The following is a 12,391-nucleotide window of genomic DNA, read 5'->3' on the forward strand; positions in this document are numbered from 1 at the left end:
GCAAGAATCTAAAATACATACTGTCGAGTTTCCGAAAGATGGCCTAATTAATTCATGAGCCATGATCCAAACTTCAAAGGAAATATAGCCATTTATTAGGAGCAACATTCCGGCAATACTCGGATGCAGTTAGGACTGATCCTACGTAGATTTACGTTCCCCTATGACCCTGTCTCTCCCCTCCTCTCTGGCCATGTCATAAATCACATTCTCCAATTAACCACTTTGGCTGGCTGTGAAACCTAACACCCTCCTTCTGATTGCGGTCAGAAAAAATGTCTGGAATTCACTTCAGTTCTCCCTCCCTCCTGCTCATGGCAACTTGAAAGCTTTGCAAGTTGACATTCGGCTCCCCTCACTTCCCGAGGGCAACATGCACAAAGCAAAACAATTTGAGTACAGATGCCCCCCAACCAGGCTTGTTTGGATTTGAAATGTGTTTCAAAGAAAGTAGCATTGCAACTAGGAATAGTTTAACCTTTAACCTTTTTAAAGACAAGTTATAGAAGCACCATCTTCTTCTTTGCCCTCATTAACTCTGCGGCTCTGCAGCAGTAATTGTATTTAAAAAATGGCAAAGTTAGCTCTAGTGTGGTCATTAATATGACTGTTTTTTTCAAGGATGTGTATCCTTCCAGAATAATTTTATTAGTTAGAACTACTTGCTTACAGGACTGGAGAAAAAGAGGACAGGAAAAAATGGGAAATGCAGCCATTTCTACTATGATGCTTCATTAAAAACTACAGCTGCAGTTCAGCTGTGAGCATTTGGCGTTCATGTATTAACAGTACGAGAGTTTGAAACTATACAAGCAAACAAGTCTTTGAGATTTGGAGGAGAAGCAGGATGAGAGACTTCAGGAAGGATCATTGCCCCCTTCTGCCTGTGGTTTGTCTGTCTCCATTGGATTAGATGCTGGTGGGGCCATCCCTGCATTGCTATGCCTGGCATGAAAGAGTCAGATGCAGGAACCCCACTGATCTTTCAGTCTTCACTGGTCCAGAGGCAGCACAGTTGAAAGAGAGAAAACGAAGGAGACCAGGCTGTTTTCTTCTGCTTCTTTATTTTGAGTTGAAGCCCCTGGAAGTGCTAAACATCTTTTCACGTAGAACTTTGCTTTGCTAATGTACTGGATGTGATTTTTTTTTTTAAAAAAAAGAAGAAGTAAGCTTTTAGAGAAAGTATTCCTTTTAGGAATAAAATCTGAATGGACTACTAGTTTCCTAATATTATTTGCTCTTCTGTGGTAAAAGATGGAAATGGATGGAGCAAGGAGAGAATCTGAAAATGGGTCTTTGCTGATAGATGCCTCCTCACATTTGTCACCGGTGGATCCCTTCTCACAACCATTGCACTTCATCGAATCCTGGAATTTCCATCTACTCTCTGCTCTGATGTTCTTGGTGACCTCCTTGTCCCTGTTTGAAAATTTTATTGTCATCTTCATCACCGTTAAATTCAAACAGTTGAGACAACCTCTCAACTATGTCATTGTGAATCTCTCCGTGGCTGACTTCCTTGTATCTCTGGTTGGGGGAACAATCAGCTTCCTAACTAATCTGAAGGGTTATTTTTATATGGGCCATTGGGCCTGCGTCCTGGAAGGCTTTGCAGTCACATTCTTTGGTAAGTGGAAAGTTTGTTTTTTTTCACAACCTTTAGAACAAGTGACATTTGCACTTTTAACTTCTACAGTTTGCGTGGTTATGGACCAGGTGAAAGGAGTGTGTGTGTTCAATCTACAAACTTCACAGCTGGCATTGGCTAATACTGCCAAGCTGGCATTTGCTAATGCTGATGTTAATTATTGAATCGTACAAAAGATGATTTCTTAATAACTGCTTTCATTTCTGAAGGCAGAGAAAAATACATACTGCAAGGCAGCCCTTTTCAATATATGCATGTATTTATAAAGATGTCTCACAAGGCTGAAGAAAAAAGGGTTTTTTTTTAAAGAGGTGGGAATAAAACCCACTTTCATAATATAATTTGAAGCGATCGTGATAAAGTGTGTCTCCTTGTGAAATAATGATATTGTATCCCAAGGTAACTATAATGTTCTTAGTTGATCAAGTACTGGTCAGTTAGTTTGTGTCTAAAGTAACACATAAAAAAGAGACCTGTCAAATGGATCCTACATATTTTTCAATCAGCTTAGTATCTTTTCTAGCAACTATAGTTATTCCTTAGGTTAAATTTAGTAAGCTGTTCTACTTCACTGTCCATAGAAGTGTTTTAATAAAATTATATTTGATTAAGAGTAAGCATTGGGCTATCCGGATTGTAAACTAAGTCTTCTTGGAGCTAAGCTTGATTCTTGGTGACTTAATGGATACATTCTTGTAGACTTCTTGGTAAAGATATAGAAAGTGATTTGCCACACTTTTCTTCTTTGTCTCTTTTTCAACTTCCCAATCCTCCTTTTGAATACTGTCCGGGGATAATTATCCTGTAGAACTTCCCTGCTCAATAATAATGCGTAGTACAGGAGTTCTGTTTTTTTAAAATTGAAATGTTGAGATATTTTTAAAAGAAATCTACAACTATGTATAGTGAGTAACTTGACCAAATTATAGGGAAACCTACTGAATTCAGCACATTCTATTTCTATGAAAGATGCTTCACCATCTAATCCTGAGACCTGATGTTGCCAACAATTGAGGGAGGAGGCGGCTCAAGAGGTGTCATGTCAACATTGGGAAGAAGGGAATCCAGTTTGTCCTGATGGTATCTGTTGGCATAGGACTAGATAGTGATGAAACATTGCATTGCTTTGATGTCAATTGTGGCCCCTTGTGAATTTACATCACAATAGTTTAGTTTAGTTTACTTTATTGTCATTGTACATGGTACAACGAAATTAAATACCGTCTTCAGTGTACATTATAACTATAAAAATAAAAACACAAAAAAATCCTTTAAATTCTATGTATATAATTGACATTGAAAACCCGATATTGCACTATACTGTAGAATTCAATATGGTTATTGCCCTGGGACAGAAGCTGTTTTTCAGCCTATTTGTCCTTGTATAATATAAGGATAAGAGTGGTGTGGTGGCCTAGAGGTGGAGCTCTCACCTCGCAATCAGGAGGCTGTGAGTTCGATCCTAGGTAGAGGCAAATATTTCTTTTTCTGGGCATGTTGAGAATATATCTGCTGAATATAACTCTGCATTGGTGACAGGAAGGGCATCTGGCCAGTAAAAACTCAGCTCCATTCAGTTGTCCAGACTCCACCCTGCAAGGAATTATGGGGTTGTTAAAAGAAGATGATGATAATCACAATATAAGCATAAAAGAATGGAGTTTTTGTAGTGATGTCACAATGCGTGTTCTATCATTTTGGAGTCATCAGAGTTAGGGATGCCTATGATCTTCTCTATGTTCTCTTGTCAATAACATGCTCAGTTCCATCAACATCATTTGATGTCATCAGACAGGAAAGTTGATAAGAGCAATGATGTCAGTAGACAGAGAAGTGTGTCTAAATATTATGGAGAGAGGCTCCTGAGCTCCATTTTTGGCAAACGGCCTTCCTGAGCTCCATTTTCTCTGGCAGAGGGTTGCAGGTGGCCGTTGCAGCCAAAAACAGAGCTCAGGAGCCTGTTTTCACTGGCAGAGGCACTGTGGGCCAGTCCTTCACTGTTTCCAGGGTGGTCCCATGGGCCAGATCTAACAACCCCGTGGGCTGAATCTGGTCCACAGGCCTTGAGTTTGACACCCCTGGAATAGATAAGTCTATAAATGGAATTCTGGACTTTGGTTTCCTTGCTGGAAAGCTGGCCTTAATTGAGTAAACTATGGTCTATTCTCTTGCTCTGTAATGTCTCTTATTCTCATTACAGGAATCGTTGCCCTCTGGTCCCTTGCTCTGCTTGCGTTTGAGCGTTATGTTGTAATTTGCCGTCCCCTGGGAAATGGGCACTTCAAGGGGAAGCATGCTGCTCTAGGAATAGCCTTTGTGTGGGTTTTCTCCTTGATATGGACCATCCCTCCAACAATGGGATGGAGCAGCTATACTCCCAGCAAGATTGGGACCACTTGTGAACCCAACTGGTAAGGCAATTCAGGGAATCAGCCTTTCTCTTTTCATCTAACAGAACCTAACAGCTTTGCCTGCATCTCTCTTTTATAGGTATTCTGGAGAATATAACGATCATACTTTCATTATTACCTTCTTCACCACTTGTTTCATAATGCCCTTATTGGTTATTTTGGGATCCTATGGAAAACTGATGCGGAAACTTAGAAAGGTAGGTGAAATGTTTATTACCGTAGAAATATACACTGTAATATAATTTATTTTATTTATAATAAATTTACATGCCTCTCATCTTACTATTGAAGTGACTCTGGGCAAGTACTGGGCAAAACAATGATGAATTTCAAGGCATGGCATTTTGTGTTAAGGGGAAGTATTTTAGCAATGGTAAATATGTAATCTTTAATATGTCATCCTTAGAAACTAGGCCATCTACAGTGCTCTGGATAGTATTAACCTGCCTCCAAAGTTAAATACAAAGTTTATTTTATTTTATGAATTAAATCTCAGGCAAGTACCAAATCAATGGACAATTACAGAGACTTCACTGAAACATTTTAATATTATTTTCTGTTTCATTTCCTTTGGTCTCTACAAAATAATTAAAATATATCATTTAATATTCTTTATTGCATAATAAATACACTCACCTATTTAAAAAAAGAAAGCCATTACTATAGAGTTTGACACTTTCAATGTTACATCATTTGGTTGATAATCTGATAGAAAGTGATAGAAAGTGGACTTCTATTTCAGCAGAAGAGTAAATGAAAAATTTCCTACAGTTGTACAATTCTACAATTCCATGTAGCTAAATGGATTGACAGATGGCTTTCTCCATACTTCTTCCCTTCAAATTGCTTTGGCTCTCTGGGTAAGCTTGGGGCTAAACAGCAAGAGATATTAGCCTTCAAATGTCATAGTCCCTGCCCAAATGGCTTGGTAAAACATAGACACAAAAAATACATATACATCAGTGGTGGGTTGCTACCGGTTTGCCCCGAATCGGGTAAACTGGTAGCGGCGGTGGTGGGAGGCTCCACCCACCTGCCCGGACATCTCTGCGCATGCGCAGAAGTGTTGTGAAAGCACAAGCGCATGTGCGGCCATGAGCAAATCGGTAGCGACATATACATATATACATATACATATACATATACATATACATATACATATACATATACATATACATATACATATACATATACATATACATACTGTATATCAGGGGTGTCAAACTCAATTTCATTGAGGGCCACATCAGGGTTGTGTTTGACTTTGGGATGGGGGGATGTGGCCAGCTTGACATCACTCGTGTCAGGGGCACTTGTGACCCAAGTGCTCTGCCAGCGAAAATGGGCTCCTGAACTGGTAGTAAAACCGGCGGGAGGATCCGCCCACCGACCCCAACGTCATCAGGAAGCTTCTGCGTGCGTGGCCCTGTTGCGAACCGGTAGTAAAGTTAAGTAGAACCCACCCCTGCTGCATATGTATATGTTTATGTACAAATGTACACAGACAACAAAGCAGCTAATAATAGTGTGCATCTATTGTGTTGAAGGATGATGGATATTTTCTCTATTGCAATAATGGAAGTGCTAGATATTATTCCTTTTATACTCCACTTTTTTCAGGCTAGTAATTTTGTGAGTTCATATAATCCTATCCGATACTAACAAAACACACATTTTGGTGCTGCTTTGGACAATGCATATTTGCACAGAAGTTATAATTAAATCATAGAAGTTCAGAGAGTCTCTCTGGGGGAAGATGGACAAGTGGATTCTTGCCCTTCTCCCTAGCAGCATGAAGAAATGCCCTTTATTCATTTAAAGCACACCTATGCACTCCTTTAATTATGAGCCATCCTTTCAAGTCAATTCACAAAAAGTATCAGACAAAAGCAAAATCTAAATGGGATAGGAAACCATACCGATGGAAATAGTGAAACAATTCTTCAACCAGCTAAAACCATAATATATTAAATTAAATGGCCGGGTTATCTGCCTTTACTGATATGCCAACAGAAGCCTCCTTTTTCATAACCCTCAGAGGGATAGAAGAAGAGATGGAGTTTATGCCCCCAGAAACATTTATAAAACAATTTATGTTGCAGGATATTACTGCATAGGGTAGAAGCACCGGAAAGCAATATCAATATCTCAAAATGTTTCTGGGAATCTGTCAAGAGGGACTAAAATTTAGGGAGAAAAATTCTTGTTTTCATGTGATCTAATTTGCTTTTCTTCTGTTTTGTTGTCTTGAGCACAGTCCTACGCAGTAGCAAATTTTGGCTTCCTGCTGTTTCAATCATGTCTCCCAGTTTCTCTGGAGTTTTCAGCTACTCTTTGAAAAATCAGACTTCAAGTCTGAAAAATTGATTGATGTCCTTCCTCTTTCCAATCAAACAAAATATTTGTTTGTAATTTCCATTTCAAATGCAGAGTAAAGCAATGATTTTAAATTAAAAGTAATAGAACACTGTGTGTGTGTGTGTGTGTGTGTGTGTGTGTGTGTGTGTGAGAGAGAGAGAGAGAGAGAGAGAGAGAGAGAGAGAGAGAGAGAGAGAGAGAGAGAGAGCCATAATCAATGTAATGCAGATAGTCCTCAACTTATGGCCACAACTGAGCCCAAAATTTGTGTTGCTAAGTGAGATAGTTTGGTGAATTTTGCCCCATTTTACAACCTTTCTTGCCACAGTTATTAAGTGAATCACTACAGTTAAGTTCATAACATGTTTTGTTATGAGAACCTGGTTTCCCCGTTGACTGTGCTTGTCAGTAGGTCACAAAAGGGAAATAAGATTTTGAAACATAAACATGTTTGATCTGTATTCTTAATAGTGAGGATTTAGGCTAAGAATTGTGAAATGTATTATGAGGTATTAATTGAATTGTGATTTAAAATGGATTAATAGAAGGGTAATTGTTTTGATCAAATAAATAAGAGTAAACTTTTTATAAGATGGTAATAGGGGAGATAGGTGATTTAAGATTAAGTATTGTTAATAGTGAGGATTTAGGATAAGAATTGTGAAATGTACTATGAAGTATTAATTGAATTAAGGTTTACAGGGGATTAATAGAAGAGTAATTGTTTTGATTAAGTAAATTTGATTTAATTTTTTTTAAAGATGGTATTAGTTGAGATAGGTGAGTTAAGATTAAGAAATAAGTGTTATGGCAAAATAGAATATACAAAATTTTGTTAAAGATGGAAAAAAAACAACTGTATAAATTGATGACCGGATCAGGGCTCTGTTCCGAAAAGATGTAATTTGTGTGTTGGAAAAAATAAAAATAAAAATAAACTTTTTGCAAAAAAAAAAAGGTCACAAAAGGTGATCACGTGACCGGGGACACTGGAACTGTCATAAATATGAGTCAGTTGCCAAGTGTCTGAGCTTGATCATGTGACCATGGAGATGCTGCAGCAGACACAAATGTGAAAAATGGTCATAAGTCACTTTTTTCAGTGCTGTTGTAACTTTGAACGGTCGCTAATGAACTACCTGTGCATATATTTTATATGGACTTAAGTGGCTTTTATTGCCTATATTAGTATCCTGCTAATATGCTTAACAGATGAAAAATCATTTACCATCCAAATCTTGCTGAATTGCAACCCTAGCATGCATTACCATTGACCGAGCTACTTAAGGTACTTGGCTATTGCAGTCCAACAAAGCTAGGGCTAACTGCATCCTTAATTGCTGATAAAATGGAAGGCCAGAAGATTGTTTTGGATGCATTTGAAACACCAAGGATTGCATCTTGAATTTCCTTCCTTCCTTCCTTCCTTCCTTCCTTCCTTCCTTCCTTCCTTCCTTCCTTCCTTCCTTCCTCCCTCCCTCCCTCCCTCCCTCCCTCCCTCCCTCCCTCCCTCCCTCCCTCCGAACCTCCCTTCCGATCCCCCCCTTTTTTTCATTTTACAAAAGCCTGACTCTATTTCATGGATTTATGCCAAAACTATGCAAAGGTTTAGTGAGGATTTGAACCTGGGCCTTCACAACGTTTGCTTGACGTTTTAAGCACTAAAAGTATAACAACAAACTCTGATTCATTTCTTCAGAGCTCTGGTGAAGTCTAAAATCTCATGCTAAGGATTCTTCAGCATATTGTCTTACATTTGAAAAGGACCCTGGAAATATCCAATCTTGCTCAAAGAAGTCTCAGCCCTACTTAATCTTCTCATAGGCTTATTAAGAATTAACCCTGATTTGCCTTTATGCATTCTGGCAGATTTATGAAAAGTAACATGAGGACTTGCAAATGTCAATCATTTATTACTTTTAATTGCATTAGGATTGAAGCTACAGATGCACTGAATTATTGATTGTTTTGCATTTAGTGCTTTGTTGTTTTGCCTTGGTTGATGATAGCCATCTTAATATCTTTAGCTTAATCTATTCTGGCCCTCCTTAAATTTTGACATGTTGGCCACAGTCTGATTTAGGTTTTGCAAGTAAACGGGGTCTAATTTTCACTTGTGCTGTTTAATCCACATTTGCACCAGGATGCTGGGTCAAAGCCCTCACTTTGCTGACCCACTAGATCAGGGGTGTGAAACTCGATTTCATTGAGGGCCGCATCAGGGTTGTGTTTGACCTCGGGGGGGGGGGGGCTGGGGTTAGGTTAGGGTTAGCTCAACGTCACTCATGTCGGGGGTTCCTGTGGTGGCCCAAGCAGTGAAAACAGGCTCCCAAGCTCCATTTTTGGCTGTGACGGCCTCCTGCAAATTTCTGCCAGAGAAAACGGAGCTCGGGAGGGCCGTGCGCAGCCTTCCCGAGCTCCGTTTTCTCTGGCAGAGGGTTGCAGGAGGCTGTTGCAGCTGAAAATGGAGCTTGGGAGCCTGTTTTCGCTGGCAGAGGCACTGTGGGTCAGTCCTTCGCTGTTTCCAGGAGGGCCTTGCCGGCCAGATCTAAACACTCCGCAGGCCAGATCTGGCCCACGGGCCTTCAGTTTGAGACCCCTGCACTAGATGTGTCTCTTTTCTTTCTAGGTTTCAGATGCTCAAGGCAGATTAGGGTGTGTACAGAAGCCAGAAAGACAAGTTGCCAGAATGGTGGTGATTATGATCCTTGCTTTTTTAATCTGCTGGACTCCATATGCAGCCTTTTCCATCTTGGTCACCAGCCATCCCTCGATTGAACTGGATCCTCGCCTCGCTGCAATCCCAGCCTTTTTTTCCAAAACAGCCACAGTTTATAATCCAGTCATCTATGTCTTTATGAACAACCAGGTATCGGTGGTTAAAAACACAGACCCTTGTTGTATGCTTTCATTGTGCCAATGCTTTTCTAGGCAAACTTCACAAACTAACCTTACTATATAGTTTTGCATTCACTTTTGCAATCACTGTCTCCTTATATACACTTTCAATAAATTGCACATAAATTGCATATACACCCATATTTTAGCATCATCCAATTACAATGTCAGAGGTGGAGAACTATGGCCCTTTTATGACTTGTGGACTTCAACTCCCAGAATTCCTGAGCTAACCATTTTGGCTCAGGAATTCTGGGAGTTGAAGTCCACAAGTCATAAAGGGGCCATAGTCCCCCTCCCCTAAATTACATGATTTGCATCTCCAGCTTTACCATTCTTCACCCTCTCATAATTTCCCTCTTGAACATTCTCATGCAATTTCAACAATATTTTTTCCTACAGTCTCCCCCCACATATACCATGTTTTAGCTTTTAATTCCATTCTTTTTGCTGGAATCTCCTTGTTTAGCCTTCCTCACCCATTTCCATTAAAAAAAAAATCCACCAAAATACTCTTTTTATTATTAATATCCTTTCTTATTCTTGATTACAAGTAAAAGAATATTCTTATTCTTTTACAACTATGTTGTTTTCTATATACACATTATACGTACTCTTATATTTTTTTCAGCATTCTCTTATAGGGATTTTTTTCATCCATAACCTTTTCATTATGTCATTTCAATCTTCTTTTGAAATGTAAGTATGTAACTCCATATTTAAATGTAATGCCAAATGTAACTCTATGGCAGTTTGTAACACAATTCTTTCAACTCTCTTCCAAGTAGATTTCACTCAGGTCCACTTCCCTTTTCTTCTTTAAGAGCTTAATCTCATCCTTCTCACAGTTTCTTTTCAGTGGTGAAATCTAAAATTTGTTACTACTGGTTCTGTGGGCTGCCTTGGTGGGAGTGGGGGATAATGTCACTGGGTCGGTGTGGCTTTTTTTTTTACTTTTGAAACCATTTTTTCTACAACCTCTTCGGTGAAGAGGTTGTAAAAAAATGCTTTGAAAAGGCTCTGACGATCCCAGCTGAGTTGCCTGATCGTCAGAGGCATTTAAAAGAAAAAAAGGGTTTTTTTCTTTTAAAAGCCTTTGACGATCCCAGCTGAGCCGCGCGATCATTAGAGGCTTTTTTTTTTTAACTTTTAAAAGCATTTTTTCGGCCAAAGAGGTTGTAGAAAAAATGCTTTTAAAAGTAAAAAAAAAAAGCCTCTGATGATTGTGTGGCTCAGCTGGGCATGGGGGGGGGCAGGGATTTTTGCTCCCGGTTCTCCGAACCACCTGCCTCCATCGCTACCGGATCGGGCGATCCGGTCCGAACCAGGAGCATTTCACCCCTGCTTCTTTTCCTTGGACATTCTAGTTTCTTTCACTTACCTTTTTTTCCATGTCCACAAGATGGAGTACAGTTGCAACAGTATACTCTGAAATCATGGAAATAATTTTCTAGTCAAGAGTTGCCTCATCTGAGGCAGTAGCCTTACCTGGTTGAAGATGTTCCATGTTGTGGAGATCCCTGAACTTCCAAAGATGGCTGTAGTTCCATAAGTATCTAGACATTATGGATCATTTTGGCAGTTATGAGCTATACTTCAGAAAACTAACTTCTCTTCAGAATAGTCCAGTGTTTCTCAACCTTGCCAGCTTTAAAATTTTGTGGATTTCAAAACTTTTCCAAGCATGAAGTCTATGCTTGTAAAGTTGGAAAGGTTAAGAAATAATGAAATACAGTAGACTATTGGGGCTTCATGGCAGTGGTGAAATCTGAACTGGTTTACTACTGGTTTTCTGGCTGCACATGCACACCACGTACCAAATGCAATGTGTGCACATGCACGCGCAGTGCACGCCAAAAGGAGGCATGGGGTAAGTAGAACAGCACGCGTGGGTGGGGGGCGGTTGATCAGCTGTGGCGCACAATCTTTTTTTTATTTTTAAAAGCAATTTTTTACAACCTCTTCGGGCGAATAGGTTGTAAAAAAATGCTTTTAAAAGGTAAAAAAAGAAGGCTCTGACGATCACAGCTGAACTGCGCGATCGTCAGAGCCATCTTTTTATTTTTAAAAGCAAAAAAGCAAAACCTTCTGCGCACGCACAAAGGGTACAAAACACATTACTTCCTGGTTAAAACCAGGAAGTAACAAACAACCGGATGGGTGGGCGGAGCCTCATGCCGCGATCGCTACTGATTCTCTGAACCACCTGCCATCATCGCTACTGGATCGGGCGATCCGGTCCAAACCGGGAGCATTTCACCCTTGCTTCATGGCCTGAAGCTTAAATCATGTAGTGCAATGGATCACATATTTCCTCCTTCTGATATCCCTTTCTTTTTTCACACCTTCCTCCTTCTTTATCCCTGCTAAACATTGTGCTAAGAAAGGCACAAGTCACCCTTTTTCAGTGTATATATCAATTCTAATAAAGGGCTTCTGAAACAAGGCTGAGGACTTTTTAAAAGTATCATAAACATTGATTTATTGGTAAAATATTGATTGTAACCATGTGTTGTTTCATTTTAAGTTCCGGAAATGTCTAATCCAGCTGTTCCAGTGCAGTGGACAAGAAACCATAGACCCCAATATGAATCAGATTTCAAAGAGAAAAGTGCTAACGCCTACCAAAATGTGTGGCGAGGTCGTCACAGTCGCAGCCGGTGTGATTGTCTTCAACCAGAGAAATGAAGAGGAGAGAAGTAGCTGATAATCTTTCGCTCGGCTCTCCATTTCGGAAAGCAAAATCTGTCCAATGTGGCTATGTCACTTTCTGAGTGGATGGAGTCAGAACTCTACCTTCCTTTATCATTTCCATTCAAAAATGGCAGGCGAGATGAAAACAGATAAGAAATAACCTTCCAACAGGATTTATTATGGCATTTTTTTTAAAATTTGATTTATATGCCGCCCTTCTCCGGAGACTCAGGGCGGCTTACAATGCGCTAAGCAATAGCCTTCATACTTTTGTATATTTATACAAAGTCAGCTTATTGCCCCCACAACTGGGTCCTCAATTTACCTACCTTAGAAAGGATGGAAGGCTGAGTCAACCTTGAGCCTTGGCGAGATTCGAACC

At 39.7% G+C, this 12,391-nt stretch overlaps 1 protein-coding gene across 1 annotated transcript; it reads left to right on the plus strand.

The window, feature by feature from the left end:
• The first annotated feature begins 672 nt into the window (after positions 1 to 672).
• LOC117676752 (vertebrate ancient opsin-like) lies at positions 673 to 12,191 on the plus strand. Its single transcript, XM_034436530.2, is given in 5 exon segments — positions 673 to 1,627; positions 3,849 to 4,059; positions 4,139 to 4,256; positions 9,047 to 9,286; positions 11,843 to 12,191. Coding segments are annotated over 5 exon segments (1,269 nt in total). The 5' UTR covers positions 673 to 1,254; the 3' UTR covers positions 12,170 to 12,191.
• Positions 12,192 to 12,391: the final 200 nt, after the last annotated feature.

Source organism: Pantherophis guttatus, chromosome 6 (assembly GCF_059756535.1).
Source record: "Pantherophis guttatus breed Tessera chromosome 6, ASM5975653v1, whole genome shotgun sequence".
In the NCBI taxonomy this organism is placed as follows: domain Eukaryota; kingdom Metazoa; phylum Chordata; class Lepidosauria; order Squamata; family Colubridae; genus Pantherophis; species Pantherophis guttatus.